Source organism: Jaculus jaculus, chromosome 5 (assembly GCF_020740685.1).
Source record: "Jaculus jaculus isolate mJacJac1 chromosome 5, mJacJac1.mat.Y.cur, whole genome shotgun sequence".
Taxonomy (NCBI): domain Eukaryota; kingdom Metazoa; phylum Chordata; class Mammalia; order Rodentia; family Dipodidae; genus Jaculus; species Jaculus jaculus.
The window spans coordinates 9,855,547-9,872,088 of record NC_059106.1 but is presented as its reverse complement, the minus strand read 5'-3'; the positions used below and the strand labels follow the sequence as shown (position 1 = coordinate 9,872,088).

Genomic DNA, 16,542 nt, shown 5'->3' with positions numbered 1-16,542 from the left:
TTCCTGATTCCGGCTAGTAAACAATAATAATATACACATAGAGGGTGGAGAGCAGGGGCTGTGGAGATGGCTCCGTGGGTAAAATGCTTGCCATGCAGGCCAGGCATGGGGACCTGAGCTTGGGCTCCACCCCAGCCCCAACACAAAGGTCAGGCTGAAACGCCAGAGCTCAGGAGGTGAAGAAGCCATTCTTCCCAAGGCAAGCTGGCTGGCTAGACTAGCCAAACCGGAGGATTGGCTCTGGGTTCAAGTGAGAGAACATTTTCAATTAATAATGTGGAGAGTGAGGAGGCACCCCATACCAATGTCCAGCCTCCACATGCACATACATGCACGCACACACACATATATGGGCTCACACATGTGCAAATATGCATAGGCACACACACACACACACACACACACACACACACACTCGGATGGAGTCCAGCACCTGTTTCAATGAACAAGGTGTGAAGCAATACAAAGCCAGAGCGGGCTGTTTTGGTTCCACGCATGGGCAGGGTCACGATGTATTTCCTCTCTAGGGCCATCATCATGGACTGTGAGACCCAGTAGCCTCTAGAGAGTTCATTGTTCAGGCATCGACGCCAGGCACAGTGAACCTGTCATCACATACTTGAGGTCCTTTGGGGAAGTTGATGTAGGCCAACCACCACAGAGAAGGGAGGAAGAAGGGTGGGGGACAAATCTGGCTCCTGCAGCTCCTCATGCACGAGTCCAGTAGCTGTGGAAGTGACCCCCAAAGATAGGGAGGAGAAGCAGGTAGAAGCCTGAGTTTCAGGACAGTGGCTGGGGTGATATGACCCAATCGATGAGATAAAAATCACCACAGGATAGAGAGATGGCTTAGCAGTTAAGACACTTGCCTATAAAGCATAAGGATCCAGGTTCAATTCCCCAGTACCCATATAAGCCAGATGTACAAGGTGGTGCATGCATTTGGAGTTCATTTGCAATAGCTAGAGGCCCTGATATGCCCTCTCCCTCTCTCTCTCTCTCTGTCTCTCTCTCTCTCTCTCTCTCTCTCTCTCTCTCTCTCTCTCTCTCTCATAAATAAAATAGAATAAAAGAAAACACTAGGACAGATCATGCTATAAAAAAGGGTGGGGCCAATACTTTGAATGTTTGCTCTGGGCAGACTGTCAGATATATATTATTTAATAGACATGCTATAAGTGTGGTGGTTTTATTCAGATGTCCCCCATAAACTTAGGTGTTCTGAATGCTAGGTACCCAGCTGATAGAGATTGGGAAGTAAAACCTCCTGGAGGTGATGTATCCCTGGGGGTGGGCTTGTGGGTATTATAGCCAGCGTCGCCTTGCTAGTGTTTGGCACATTCTCCTGTTCCTGTTGTCCACTTTATGTGGGCTGGGGTGATGTCCACCCTCTGCTCATGCCATTGTGGAGCTTCTCCTCAAGCCTGTAAGCCAAAATAAACCTCTTTTTCACATAAGCTGCTCTTGGTTGGATGATTTTTACCAGCAATGCAAACCTGCCTGCAACAAAAAGGAACTCAGTGTTTGCTACAGCCATGGGGCCATGTAGAAGGAATGGCTCACACCTGGACTGAACCTGGTGTGGGCTTAGGGTGGGAAGAGACTGATGCAGCAGCCATTTAGCATCTGATCTCATCATAACAATCACCAGCCCACAGTATGATCCTAAAGGCCCCAAAGTAGAGGGCGCTTTTTTGTTTGGTTTTCTTTTGTTTTTTTGAGGTAAAGTCTTGCTGAGTCCCAGGCTGACCTGGACTAGAATTCACTATGCAGACTCAGGCTGGCCTCAAACTCACAGTGGTCCTCCTACCTCTGCCTCTCGAGTGCTGGGATTAAAGGCTTTGTTCTCTCCTCTCGTTTCTTCAGACGTGAGTCTGACAGTGTAGCCCGGGATGGCCTTGAACTCTGGATGTCCTGCCTTGCTCCTGAGTTCCTGGGTAACAGGTGACCATCATGATCTTCATTTCTCTATTCCCTTTTGGAGGATTTTCCCTTCCCTACAAAGACCTAATGGCTGAAATCCAAGGATGGCTTTTTCTACAATAACAGGAATCTGGGAACACAGGGAAGAAGTTACAGGTGGCGGAAAGACTGAGCTGGACTTGGTGAGGCCCAGTCAGCCCCCGAGCAGCCGCTGATTGAGCAGAGAAGGGAGGGGGCATGAAGCCACCCGTCCTAGTTGCCTTTCTGGTCACTGTGATGAAACACCCTACAACACCCCAAGGGAGTAAAAGTTTACTGTGGCTCACAGTTTCAGAGAGAACAGTCCATTACGGGCGGAGGCGTGGCAGAGCAGCTCCGAGACAGCAAGAGCAAGGTGGAGCTCCGCACATGGTGGCTGGACCACGAAGCAGAACCAGGCCAACCACAAACCAGCAGCGTCCACTCCTGGTGCCCTAGATCCACCAGACGGGAGCTATCCACTGCAGTTCCACAACCTTCCAAGACAGCACCACCAGCTGGGGTCCAAGTGTTCAGCCACAAGCTTGGAGAAGACATGTCACATTCAAATTCTACCCCCACCCGGGTCCTGCTCTTTCACCAGGATCCTTCTCTTCTCACATTTGTCTGAAGGAGAGAAAGTGGATGCATGGATGCCATCTTTCTTAAATGAGGGACTTTTGTTAATAGTTTGGTTCACGGTTTTGAGAGTTACATGGTGGACTCAAAGCAATGGGTTCCATCTGCCAAGAAGAAAATGGAAGCCTCCTAGTGAGACTCTAAGGAATCATCTTGACTGGGATGGGCTCTGAGGTGTTCACTGGACAGCGAATTCCAAGAGCCCACCAGAAGTGCCTCTGCCAAGGACTGGAGTGACCCTTGTGCCACATATCCTTGCTCTCCCCAGATCTCCCGAGGCAGAATCCCCGTCCTCCTAAGAGGAATGTCTTCTCTGGATACCGCCAAGTCGAGCTTCCAGGAAACGCGAGCCAGAAGCAGAGGAGAGTGGAAGCGCGTGGACGGGGCTCTCCAGCTGCTGCCCTGCCTCCGCTCTAAGGTGCTTTTCAAGTATTTTTGCTGACTTGCTTGTTTGGTGATTAAATACTTTTTTATATTTATTTATTTACTTGCAAATAGAGAGAGAGAGAGAAGGGAGACAGACAGAGAGAATGGGTGCACCAGGGCCTCCAGCCACTGCAAACAAACTCCAGAAGTGTCACTTTGTGCATCTGGCTTACAAGGGTCCTGGGGAATCAGACCTGGGTCCTTAAGCTTCACAGGCAAGCACCTTAACCATTAAGCCATCCCTCCCGCCCCTAAATGCTTTTTGAAATGAACTCTTTCAGGCCATCTACTATACATATTGCCAGCCTCACTGCAAAGTTTATGTTGCTTCCTGGAGCCCATATACTATAAGGGAATGTTTCATTATGTAAGGCCTTTCAGAAAAATAAAAAGATTCCCCTCTTCAGAGGTATGGCACAATCTCAATTCAAAGGTGTAACGGGATTTCTGGTCTCATGGATGTGCCCAGAATATTAATCTTGGTGAAATGCACTTACTTGAAGAAAAAAGCCAAAGGGTACTAAGGGTTTTGCTAGATTTCTGACTTTCCACAGCATGTTTATGTATGCTCCCTTCTAACTTCTCTTCCTCTCTTAAAACCTTTTTTCGTTCATTTGTAGTATAGAGGGGAAAAATTAAAAAGCAGAAAACATCGTAATTCCTGAAGCAGGTCCCTGTCCACCAGCACAGCTCTCATTGCCGCTCGTGTGGCTTCTCTCTCGGGCCAAGCAGGGAGGAGGGACAGCGGCTGCCTCGCCCTGCAGCAGACGAAGACGTGACTTGCACATCGTGACAGCTCGGGAAGACGGCCGGGAGCGACGCCGCGACGGCACACCCTCTGTCGTGGTCAACTCCGGCTGTCGGAACCAACAGTGGCCTCTGCAGAGACCCTTCCACAGGCTCCCTGGAGAACCGAAGCGGATCCCTTGTGGTGCCACACACACGTGGCGTCAGAATGAGGGACAGATCTGGGACAACAGACTCTCAGGAGCTGCATCTTTCTCCAAACTCACTGGCTATAAGGCGGCCCCTCCCCCTGCACCCAGAACCAGTTCTACCCCGGGCAAGATGGGAAAGAAAAAAGGTTCACACTTCAGCCCGCATGTGGGGACCTTCACGTCCTCTAGTGGTAGAAAACAGTAAGAAGCAAGAAAATCTCAGAGAAAAGCAAAAATAGAGTGACAGAACAGATGAGATGAAAACATCCTGCAGTGACTGGCCAGGCAGAGAGCTAACAACAGCAGAGCAGCCAACCAAGATGGAGCGGCGCACTGCGGGGTAACCGGGTGCCCGGCAATTGTGACTCATTAACAGCAGATCTCAGTTCCAGAGGAGCTCCCTGAGGGTCTAATTACGCCAAGTGTGCTGCCAGTGAATGGGGGAGTCGTCACTTCCAGCCACCCTTGGGCACGGGGAAGTCCCTCCCTCACTCCGTGGCTAATCGGTGACCATCTCCCTCCAACAAGCAGCTCCTGTCAGGCCCGCGCTCTGTCAAGCCTGTCAATGGCAACTGATTTCGTGTTAAGATACAAGCTGGCGTGATGCATAAAGGTCAAGTGGAAAACTGTCCCTTCCACCACATCACTGTCATCAACCGCTAAAGGTCACTCCACCCAATATGCTGCTGTGACAGAAAATAACTCTGTGTACTGTGAAATGAGAAAAGTCCCTCTCCTGTGGACTTTCTGGTTTCTCTTTATTCTAAAGCGTCTAATCGGGTCCTCTCGGGTGATACGAGACAGGAACCTGTGTGCAAGCAGACCTTGACAGAAAAACACAAAGACGGAAGATTAAAAAGACTCTCTATGTAGACCCTTACTACCTAAGGCCTTTACGAGGGGCATCACTGTAGCTAACACTTAGGGTGATACACAACCGCAGTTTTAGCAATGCCACCCACTTAGTTTTTCAAATGACCCTGATGTCCCATTGACAGATGGGAAAAATCAAAGCCTGGAAACATTACATAATTTATTCAAGTTTATATAGCTTATAAGTGGAGGAACCTGACTTCGCTAACTAGGCTGGCCTTAAAGGTACTGAAACCCTGTGATTCGTAGCCCACAAGATTATCTATTGCTGATAACCACAAAAATGGCAATAAACAGGGCTGGGATGTAGCTCAGTTGGTAGAGTGCTTGCCTAGTATACGTGAAGCCCTGTGTTCAGTGCCCAGCTCATACAAAGCTGGGTGTGTTGGTGCCCGTGTGTAATCCCAGGACTTAGCAGGTGGAGGTAAGAAAGTCATCCTCAGCTACACAGCCAGCCTTGGCCACATGAGACCTTGTCTTAAAAAAAAAAAAAAAACAGGCTGAAGGGATAGCTTAGCAGTTAAGGTGCTTGCCTACAAAGCCTAAGGACCCATGTTCTACTCTCCAGGTCTCACATTAGCCAGACGCACAAAGGTGAGGCAAGGGCAGGGTCACACATGCCCACTAGGTGGCGCAACAATCCAGAGTTTGATTTCAGTGGCTGAGGCCCTGGCACGCCAATTTTCTCTCTCTCCTCTCTGTCTCTCACTCTCTTTAAAATAAAAAAAGACAATAATCACTATTTGTAATAATTATTTTGAGCATTTATTTCTTGAGAGGAGACTTGCATCAGCACCATGCTAGGTTCTAGGGTTAGAGTTCGGAATAGTCGGCTAAAGGGTTCATTTTAAAAGAAAACCACCTATCTCCTGGGTTTGCTGCATTGCACATACTAAATTATTTGGTCTTTTAAAAACTAAATAAAAATAGATGGCAAGTCTTTTTCACCCTTTGGGGAAGCTCATCCTAGGGGACAGCCAACGGCTCTGTGTGAGGAGACAGGCAGGACACCATGAGAAAGGCACACGAGTACCAGCTATGGGTCTCATCGGACCGAGACGAGAGGGCTGGTTAGTGCACTCCCATGTGTGACAGTGTGGGCGACGGCTCGCTGCCCTCTGCGGTGACTGGGGACCAGAGAGAAAGAGGGCTCTGATGGAGAAGGCGTGTCCAGAAGTAAGGTGAGGAAACCAGGAGGGAGCTAGGTGAGAAGGGACATCACAGGGCTGGGCTCCACACCTGTCCTGGCGACAGCATCCGGTGAAATGAAAGAGCCATCCGAACTGCAGAAGGAAGACAGGGCAGAGAGGCAAGTGCGGGGCTGGGGACCGTCAGCCAGCCCTCCCCAAGTGCTCAGGCTGAAGGACAGGAGAGACTCCGGATCCAAAATCTAAAGCCTGCGTCCGCCCAGTACCCGGTGAGAGGGCGGGTCCAGGACACCTCCAAGCTCGTCTTGCTTGAGCCACGATTGCTGTGGTAGGAAATAAGCCGGGCTGGGGTGGGACAAAGATCAGGAGTGATCAGGGGAGAAAACAGGGTCTTGGGGTCCTAGGTTGGGCACTCCACAGCCCCAGGATTGCAAAAGGATATGATGTCATCAATTCCAGGCTTTTCTCTTACTAGTGCGGAAAAGACCTCAGAGACGATCTCTGACGACTTCATTGTCTGGCTTGGAGACGGTCCACCACTGACCACTGCCCACCTCTCTTCTTGCCGCTGCTCTTGTCACTCCTCCACTTAGTCCCAACTCTGGGGGAGGTGCCTTACCACCCTGCACCACGAGGTCCTCTTTCCTCTTGTAGAAAAGACTGACGTGGCCAGCAGAGCCCCACAGTGACAACGCAGGAGCCAGAATGAGCAAGGCAGATGGGCCTGGCCCTCTGGCGGCTTCGTACCAGGTCAGGGCTTCTCAGCAAAATGAGCCTGGAGATCGCCAGCCACCAGAACCCATGCAGAGAAGAGGGAATTTTCATCTAACTTTCTGGACGGGCTACTGAGACTCCCCCTGGCCCTGCTCAGGAGACAGAAGACCTTGGTAAAATTCCAATCCCTATTTGCCATAAAGTTTCATTTTTTCCAAGCTTTAAAAGATGTGTTAGGTGCTAGAAAGTTGGCTCATCGGTTAAGGTGCTTGCCTACAAAGCCAAAGGAGCCAGGTTCGATTCTCCAGGACCCACATAAGCCAGATGCACAAGGTGGCACATGTGTCTGGAGGGCCTCTGCAGTGATGCACCCATTCTCTTTCTTTCTTCCTCTCTCTCCCTCTCTCTGCCTCTCTGTCTCTGTCTCTCTCTCTCTCTCTCTCTCAAATAAATGAATAAATAAAATTTTTTAAAATGAGTTAGGGTTCATCTCCCAAGGACAAGACCTCTAGAGTGGCCACTTACTCTATTAGACTCACACAGATTTGAGACTTGACTGAGCTCTAGGTGGGCAGTGTTACATCTGAAGGGAACGCCCCCCTGAGCACCTTCCTCGTGGGCCTCTCCGCCATCAGAAGCACGTTGGCATTGCACATGCTGTGATCTTTTAATATTTTGTTTATTTATATTTATTTAATGGAGAGAGAGAAAGAGAGGCAGATAGAGAAAATGGGTGAATCAGGGCCTTCAGCCCCTGCAAATGAATTCCAGACACATGCACCACATTGTGCATCTGGCTTATGTGGATCCTGGATAATCAAACCTGGGTCCTTAGGCTTCACAGGCAAACGCCTTCACTGCTAAGCCATCTCTCCAGCCCATAATTTTTTAATATTATTTATTGATTTACTTATTTATTTGAGAGAGAGGGAGATAAAGAGAGAGAATGGACATGCCAGGACCTCTAGCCATGAACTCTAGACACATATGCCACCTTATGCATCCAGTTTTATGTGGGTACTGGGGGAAGGAACCTGGGTCCTTATTGCTTTGTAGGCAAGCGTCTTAACGGTGGAGCCATCTCTCCAGTCCCATACACTGTGATTTTTTTTCATGAGCTAGGATGCAAGGTTGAATAAAGTGCCTGGACAGTTTATCAAAACAAATTACGTGTCCAGTGATGCACCAAACAGTACAGGGAGCCTCACGCAGGAATACGCACTAAGTCACTGCCGTCATGAAGAGGGACTAGCCGCCATTTGTGATCATTTGGAAGGGAGAGATCATAAAATCATCTGCAGCGACACACTCACCCTCTCTCCTCATGAGGCCAAGGTCACAAAACAGCAAGGCCCATGGAGAAGCACAGACTCCAGGTTTCAGTTCCTCTGTCACGAAGCTTGTCTTTAACTCTCTTTCTAAGCCTCACTTTCCTTCTAACTCTCCCCATGTTTTCCTTCTGTTCTTAAAACCAGGAAAACCAAGTCCGGGACACCTACTATCCCAGCTGCTGGGGAGGCTGAGACAGGTCAATTCTGAGTTACAGGTTAGCCTGGACTAAACTGTAATATTCCGTCTCAAAACAAAAGTAACAACAAAAAAACAAAAACCGGGTAACTGATGTGGGGGCTTCCTCAAAGCCAAGCAGCAGTTTCATTTCCTCATTCAGCGTCACCCAACAGAACATCGGGCAGGGAACAAGAGAAGCAACGTGACAGTGTACACCGCCAAGGAAAGCTGGCTCATCCTGGGAAGACATGGAGAACATTCAAGTCCAAATGTTTCATTATCATTTGCCTGTTTTAATATATAGTTCTTTGCCACATTTCTAATTCTTGGCCGCTAGAAAGAAATCAGAACATGTGCAAATAAGCTTCATATTGCCAAACACAGAGGGAGAAGCCAGACTGCTCCGTGTTACCTCCACAGCTCCTGATGCCAACCGCTGCCAGAGGCTGTGCAGTGGCACGGCGCTTTCCAGGGTTTCCTGACTGTGGCACGGGGTGGAGGGAGAAGGGGATCCTGAGGTTGGAGGGAGGCTCAGAGGTTCACAGCACTTCCCGCGCAAGCTTGACGGCCTGAGGGGCGCCTGGGTTCAAATCCCCAGCAACCACATAGACAGCTGGGTGTGGCCGCAGTCTCCTGGAACCCTATTCCTGTGGGGAGCACAGACCTGAGAACCACTGGGGCTTGTGAAAAGAGCGAGCTCTGGTATCGGCAAAAGACTCCACATCAAGGAAACGCGTGGCTGAGCCGTGGAGGAGGGACACCTGACAGTGTCCCCTGGCACGCACAGAGCATGCGCATCTGCACACACTCGTGAATACACCACACACACCTATGCACACGCACATACAAACTAAAGGAAAGAGAGCAGAGAAACACGTGGTACCTAGGCCTGAACCGCAGGTACCTCAGATCCATCACAGTCACACGGACCCTCCACCACACCACAGAGCAGGGTTCACCACTCCTGCTTTATCCCAGAGCAAACAGCCACCCAAGTGTGGACGGCAGGACAAAAGCCAGCTGACACACTGACATCTGGTCTCCTGAGCTGTCCAGGGACACTTCAGCAAGCCTGCTGAGCTGAGCTTACCCAGACAGACAGAGAAGGGCACTTGTGATGGTTGATATGGATTGCCAACTTAATAGGATCCAGGATCATTCAAGAGACAAATCTCTGGGCATGTCAACAAGGGAATCTCTAGATGAGATTCATTGAGGAAGACCCACCCTAACTGTGAGTTGCAGCATCCATTGGCTGGGGTTGTGGAGTAAATAGAAAGGAGAGAGGGAGCCCAGAGCCAGCACTTTATCTCTCTCTGCTTCCTGACTAAGGATTGAATGTGACCAGCCACCTCATACTCCTGTCCCCATCCTTCATCACCATGACGGACTACAGCCCTTGACCTGACGCTGAAATAAGCCCTTCCTTCCTTAAGCTGCTTCTTTACAGGTATTTTGTCACCGCAACAGGGAAAACAAAGAAGGCAATACTAAACATTTTATAGCTCACTGTATGCAAATTATACCCCAGATAAAAATACACAGAAAGTTAAAACAAATGTATAAATAAATTCTTACTGACTTTTTCACAGCTCATAAAAGTGTTTTGAAGCACCTCGGATTGCATAAATTAATTCTTTCTTCCCCTTTGTGCAGAAATACAGGGTTAGCTGAATCTGCCAGTAGCATCGCCCATCGGTCAATCAATCATTGGACTGGCAGGTTGTGAGCCAAGTGTCCCCTTATCACAGGCACCAGCTGAAAGACGGGGCCTTTTACACCCCCTTTACACTGTCACAATCAGACATACAGCAAGGATTACTTTGTGTCCTAGTTACTTGTCCCATTGCTATGACAGAAATGACTTCAATGAGGAAGGGCTTATGTTCGTTCTTGGTTCGGACGATGTAGTCTGTCACGGAGGGAAAGGCCTGGCAGTGGGGCCAGCTCCCCTCTGCAGCAGCTGGAACATGACACTGCTGGTCATTCTGCTGCAACAGACAGCAAAACAACCACGGGGCCAGGACCCAACCTTCAAGACCCACCTCCAGTGACCCAGCTCCTCCAGTGAGGCTCCAACTCGTAAATGTTCCCAAACCTCCCAAAACAGCGCCACCTGTGGGAGACGGAGAACCAGGTGTTCAAACACTTGAGCTTATAGGAGACATTTCACTGTCAAACCATGACGCTCTGCTTCCTGGAAAAGATCAGGACAAAAGTCTCTGGAAATCTGCAGCCAGAGGCAACTTCAAACAAATACGCGATTCCAGGCTTGGTAACAGGATACACATCGACTTTTCTTTCCTGTACCCTGCCGCATTACCTGGCACATCACGCATGCTCAACAGGCACGCTTGGTGAATGAATGACTTCATTCACTGACATGACTGACATGATTCTTCTGTGTGGGGGAGGCGATGGCACAGGACGACAACCTTGGGGGCCAGTCTTCACCTTCCAACTTGTCTGAGGCAGGGTCTCTTGTTGGCTGCCACACGTGCACGCTAAGTGTCCTACAAGCTTCCAGGGACACTCCAGTCCCCACCTCACGTCTCTCTGAAGGACTGCTGCGGTCACAGACACGTGCTACCCTGTCTGCCTTCACTTGGGTTCTAAGGATCTGACTCAGGTCCTCACACTTGCAAGGCACACACTTCATGCCCAGAGCTGTCTCCCCAGACCCTGGATGTGGCTGTTTGTTTGCTTTAAGGTAGGTTCTCGCTGTAATCCACGCTGACCTGGAATGCACTCTGTAGTCTCAGGCTGGCCTTGAACTCACAGAGATCCCCCTACCTCTGCCTCCCATGTGCTGGCATTACAGGCATGCACCACCATGCCTGGCTGATGGGGCTCTTACCGTAAAACATTCTACCCATTTCAGGAAAATCAGTAAGTCTGCTCAGAACTCCACAGGCCAGCCTGGCTATCAGATAGGCAGCTGCCCCTAAGCAGAGCTAACCTGAGGAGCTGGCTCCACAGCTCCTGGGCAAGGGAGGGAGAGATGAGGAAGGAAGGAAGGAAGGAGGAATGTGAAGGGAAAAGAGGAAACCATGTATCAACAGCTTTAACCTCACCTTTATCATAATCCTCGTCCTCAATTGCTTTTTCCTGAAGTTTCTGAAGCTTTAAACTCAATGAGGTTACCTGTGTTGGTTTGAAAGGAAAAACGTGAAAACAAAATTACAATTGCATTCAAGCAAACCCATTTTTGTGAAACCCAAGAACACATCTAGGAAGTATTTTAAAAATCAATTTCATTCTTTTTTAAAAAAAGTTTATTTGCGTGTGTCCGTGTGTCCGTGTGTGTGTGTGTGTGTGTGTGTGTGTGTGTGTGTCCGTGTGTCCGTGTGAGTGTGCATGCGTGCATGTGCACACATCCCAGGGTTTCTTGAGGCTGCAAATGAGTATCAGACATGTATGCATACCACTTTGCATTTGACTTCACATGGGTGCTGGGGAATCAAACTCAGACCATCAGGCTTTACAAGCAAGTGCCTTCAACAACAAAGCTATCTCCCCAGCCCACTTCATTCCCCCCCTTTTTACAAAAAAAAAAAAAAAAGCCTGGCATATTAGCACACCTTTAATCCCAGCCCTCAGGCAGCAGAGGTAAGAGGATCACCAAGAGTTTGAGGCCACCCTGAGCCTGCATAGAGAATTCCAGGTCAGCCTGGATGAGAGTGAAACCCTACCTCAAAAAAAAAAAAAAAAAAAAAAAAGAATAAAACAGGTTGGAGAGGTGGCTTAGCAGTTAGCAGTTTAAGTACTTGCCTGCAAAGCCTAAGAATTTATGTTCAAATCTCCAGGTCCCACATAGCCAGGCACACAGTAACACAAGTGTGCAATGTCACATATGCACCATAAGGGGCCAATGTGTCTGGAGTTCTTTCACAGCAGGCTAAAGGTCCTGGCACACCCATTCTCCCTCCCTCTCTCTCTCTCTCCCTCTCTCTCTCTCTCTTTCTCTGTCTTTCTCTCCCCCCCTATTTTTTTTCTCTCTCAAAATAAAAATAATAAAAAACCACAAGTGTATGTTTTTCATGCCAAATGCATTTGTTTCTATTATCTTTTTTGTTTTGTTTTATTTTGTTTTTTTCAAAGTAAGGTCTCATTCTAGGCCAGGCTGACCTGGCACTCATTCTTTAGCCCCAGGCTGACCTTGAACTCACAGCGAGCCACCTATCTTGCTTCCCAAATGTTGAGATTAAAGGTGTGTACCACCAAACCAAGTTATTAGCTTCTTTTTGAGTCCGAAGCCACCTGAGACTACATAGTAAGTTCCAGGTCAGCCTGGGCTACAGCAAGATTGTACCTTAAAAAACAAACAAACCAAAAAAAAAAAAAGTTATATAAACAGAAGTATAATTTGAGCATGAAATCCTCATAAAAAGTTAGGATGTGGGCTGGAGAGATGGCTTAGCGGTTAAGCGCTTGCCTGTGAAGCCTAAGGACCCCGGTTCGAGGCTCGGTTCCCCAGGTCCCACGTTAGCCAGATGCACAAGGGGGCGCACGCATCTGGAGTTCGTTTGCAGTGGCTGGAAGCCCTGGCGCGCCCATTCTCTCTCTCTTCCTCTATCTGTCTTTCTCTCTGTGTCTGTCGCTCTCAAGTAAATAAATAAAAAATTAAAAAAAAAAAAGTTAGGATGTTGTTTTAAACAAGAACATCACAGTGCGTGCTAAGAAGGAATACAGTTCTGGCAAAACTGTCTCTGCTCTGAACCCCTGGGTGAAAAGATGAGGGAGAATGGGGAAACTGGGGGGGCAGCTGTGCTCCCCGGGGGGGAGGGAGCACCAGGCACACAGGACAGGAGAAGCACTCTCTCGGGCAGGGGGTGCTGCTGGGTGGTTGCGGCTGTGGTGAGAGAGCGGGTGTGTGGCAGCTCTGAGGGGGTTCAGAGACAGCGGCAGGGTACAGAAGCACATTGTTTTCTGACCTGAAGAATCGAGGGGTCTCTTCACTCAGATCACCTCACACAAGCCCCTAGAGCAGGTGTCGGGGAAGGTCAGTGGCACCAGCTACGGACACATCTGAGCCCAGGACTCCACGGATCTCCTCCTGCGCTCGCTCTCTCTCTCTCTCTCTCTCTCTCTCTCCCTACATATGGGCTGGACTGAGGTCCCTAAGGCCATACGGAGTCAAACAAGGACAAGTCCCTCGTGACATCAATCTACAGGGAAGGAACAGAAAGCAGAGAGGATCCAACTACATGGCATGAACATGAACTTCCTCCAGGTCTGCAAACTCTCCTGCTAAATGCTCCGTGGTGAGCGCTTTGCCTCCCTGCATATCCCCACACATGTGCAAGGACATGTACATGCATGTACACACACACACACACCAGCATAAAGTAGTCTTGATGGAGAGGTAGAGGGATGACAGACAGGGAGCGGAATGCGAGGTGTGAAGACAGCGGTAACCTTACCCTGTCTTGGTCCTAGAGGATGAGAAAAGATGGTGCCCCTCCCTCATAGCCCACAACCAAGGCCACTAGTTGAGCGAGGGTTCCTGAGCTCATGGCCTGAGGCAGGGGATCCAACCACAATCCCACTTCTGTGCTGTGGCAGACGCAGGCGTCTAATCCAATATTAAGTAAGAAGTCATGGACAGGAGAGACCCTACCGAGACAGACACAACACAGGCCAAGGAAGGGGCAATGATTCCAGCCAGAGACCATGGTCATACAGAGGTCAAGGCTCACCATATTTGGAGGTCCCTCCCCACCCCACAGGGAGCATTTGCTGACTTTCACCTCTGCCTGAATAAAATCCGCTGGCTTACTGTAACCTCTGCACTCTTGCTCTTCCTTGTACGGAGAGAAAGAACAGACCCCGTGAAGACCTGAGCAAGGCCCCCGCCACAGTCTCGACAGGACAAGCAACGTGGTCTAGAAGGCCAGCTCCGCATGTACAGGAAAGCATGGGACACATGAAGCAAAGGCCAGGAAGTTGGGGTTCCCAGTGCAGGATGTCCTCTTTCCAATCTCTCACCTTTTCCAAACCGCAGCCAGCTCAGTCTCCCCAACTTGCAGGGTCCTACTCCAAGCAAAGCTACGCTGAACAAATCCAGGCCAAAGGCGGGGGTGGGAGGATGGACGTGTGCCCATCAGAGCACGGAAGACACAGAGAGAGAACCCAGGGAGCAAAGCGCACAGGTTCAGACTCGGCATGGCTGTGCGGTCAGCCGCCCTGGAAACCAGCCTGCCCCTTCCCTGCCCTCCACCGGCACTGAGCTGGGGTCCTAACGACCCCCTCAAGAAGATACTGACTGAGACGGAGAGATGGCTTAGTGGTTAAGGCGTTTGCCTGAAAAGCCAAAGGATTCCAGTTTGATTCCCTAGAACCCATGTAAGCCAGGTACATAAGGTAGTGCATGTGTCTGGAGTTCATTTGCAGTGGCTAGAGACTCTGGTGCACCCATTCCATCTCGCTCTCTCTCTCTCTCATGCATAAAAATAAAATATTGAAAAAGAAGAGGGGCTGGAAGTTAAGGCATTTGCCTGCAAAGCTAAAGGATCCCAGTTTGATTCTCCAGGACCCACATAAGCCAGATGCACAAGGGCGCGCACGCATCTGGAGTTCATTTGCAGTGGCTGGAGGCCCTGGCATGCCTATATTCCCTTTCCCTCTCCCTCTCTCCCTCTCTCTCTCTCTCTCTCTCTCTCTCAAATAAATAAATGAATAAAAAAGGAAAAAAGATACTAACCCCCAGCTGCCTGCGGTTGCTCAGGAGACAGTCGTGCAGTGCAGGTTCCCATTGCCCAAGCAGAGCGTGCCAGCTGGGGCCGTCCTCCAAGGCGCTGCCCTCATCGCCCCAGCCGCCTGCCAAGGAGGCATCCAGGGAGAAGGAGCCAGTGTCCAAGGCCAAGGAGTGCAAGCCACTCAGCTGCTGGCTGCTGCTCCCTACTGCCTGGGCCAAGCCCTCCGGGCCCCTGGGAGCAGGGAGACTAGAGGCCCAGGAGCTGCCTCGGGGGTCCCGCAGGGACTGGTCTGAGCCGATGGCTCCCGTCTCCTGGGCGCTGCTGGAGGCTCTGGACAGCAGGCAGCCTTCGGCCTCGCCCCGCTCACCCGCAGAGCGAAGGGAAAGCTGAATGAAGCTGAAGTTCGAGGCGAAGGGGACTTGGGAGCCGGGAGGGGCAGGGGAGCTGTCGGGGCCTCTCTCGAGGCTGTTCCAGTTGTCACTCACCCCCAGCGATGCCAGAGACCCCACGACCCGCGTGTTTCTTGCTCCCTCACTGCAGGCCGCATCTTTGTTGGGGCCACAGGCCTCAGTACTGTCCATGGATAAAACCTCCTTCCGATGTCCACTGTCCCCAGGGCCGCATGGCCTGGTCAGTCTCTCAGGCAATCTGGTGCCAGCTCTGTGCTGAATCCCAAAGTGTACTGGAGTTGCTCCCTCAGAGTTCTGGTCCAGGTGTAGGGGGCCCACAGAGGCCACAGCAGGAGCAGCTGAGCTCTCAGGAATAGGGCTGCCCACTGTCAGGCCTTGACATTGACCACTGGGGTCAAGACCACAATGTCCAGCCCTGGACTCAGAGTGTTGGACCTCCTCACCGTTCAGGCCTCTTGGGACCAGACGTGCCGTGCCTTCTGCTGGGGCGTGGAACCCGATCCCAGACGTAGGCAGGCTTCTCATGTAGCCCGGCCTTCGTGCCAGCCGCCGGCTCCGAGGGGACGCCACAGGCAGTGAGCCACCTCTGCTGTCTGAGAACAGAAAACAGTGCATCTCACCCGACCTGGCAGACACCACGCATGGAAAACATGCAAGGTTCTGGGTCACCTCTGCTGCACCTGTCAAAGACACAGAGAGCTCAGAAATCCTGGGGGCAACCCAGAGTGAAACCCCGCCTGCCTGCCCTCAGGTCAGCCCAGGGCTCCATCCTTCTATTGGCAGAGCAGCTGGCCATGCCCTGTGCTGTGCCGTTACGTCCTCACAGACGCTGCAGCACATCTCCCCTGGTATTTCCTGGGGCACCCCAGAAAGGGCTTGGAAGTCGGGGCCACCTGACTCTGGAATGTAGGCATGCACTATGGTCATTAGTCAATAACACATGAATCTTCATTATCCCAGCTGTCCATGTCCCCAAAATGCCCAGTGGGTGTCTGGCTGTGCTATAACGCCCACCAGTCCCTTCATTTCATACTGTGGACTTCCAAGTGAAGGGCTGAGTTCCCTGCCTAGCGACCCTGTAGACACAGGAGTAGTAACAAATATTGGACTTTGCCGTCTCATTCCGATGATGACCTGTGTGACCTTCCAAAGGTTGTTCAACCTCACTGTGCTTCAGTTTCCCTATCAGTAAATTGGAAGGAGCACAAAAGGACCCCTCTCATAAGGCTGTTGCAAGCATTAAATT

General features: G+C 50.5%; 1 protein-coding gene across 1 annotated transcript in view; it reads right to left on the bottom strand.

Annotated features, from left to right (window-relative positions):
• Disc1 (DISC1 scaffold protein) overlaps window positions 1–16,223 on the bottom strand; it is a 298,193-nt gene extending 281,970 nt beyond the window's left edge. The window contains exons 1-3 of the mRNA XM_045148675.1: window positions 16,121–16,223; window positions 14,892–15,976; window positions 11,263–11,332 (exon numbers count right to left, since the gene is read on the bottom strand). Coding sequence (XP_045004610.1) covers window positions 11,263–11,332; window positions 14,892–15,976; window positions 16,121–16,223 — 1,258 coding nt within the window. The remainder of the gene's footprint in view (window positions 1–11,262; window positions 11,333–14,891; window positions 15,977–16,120) is intronic.
• Between the last annotated feature and the right edge of the window lie 319 nt (window positions 16,224–16,542).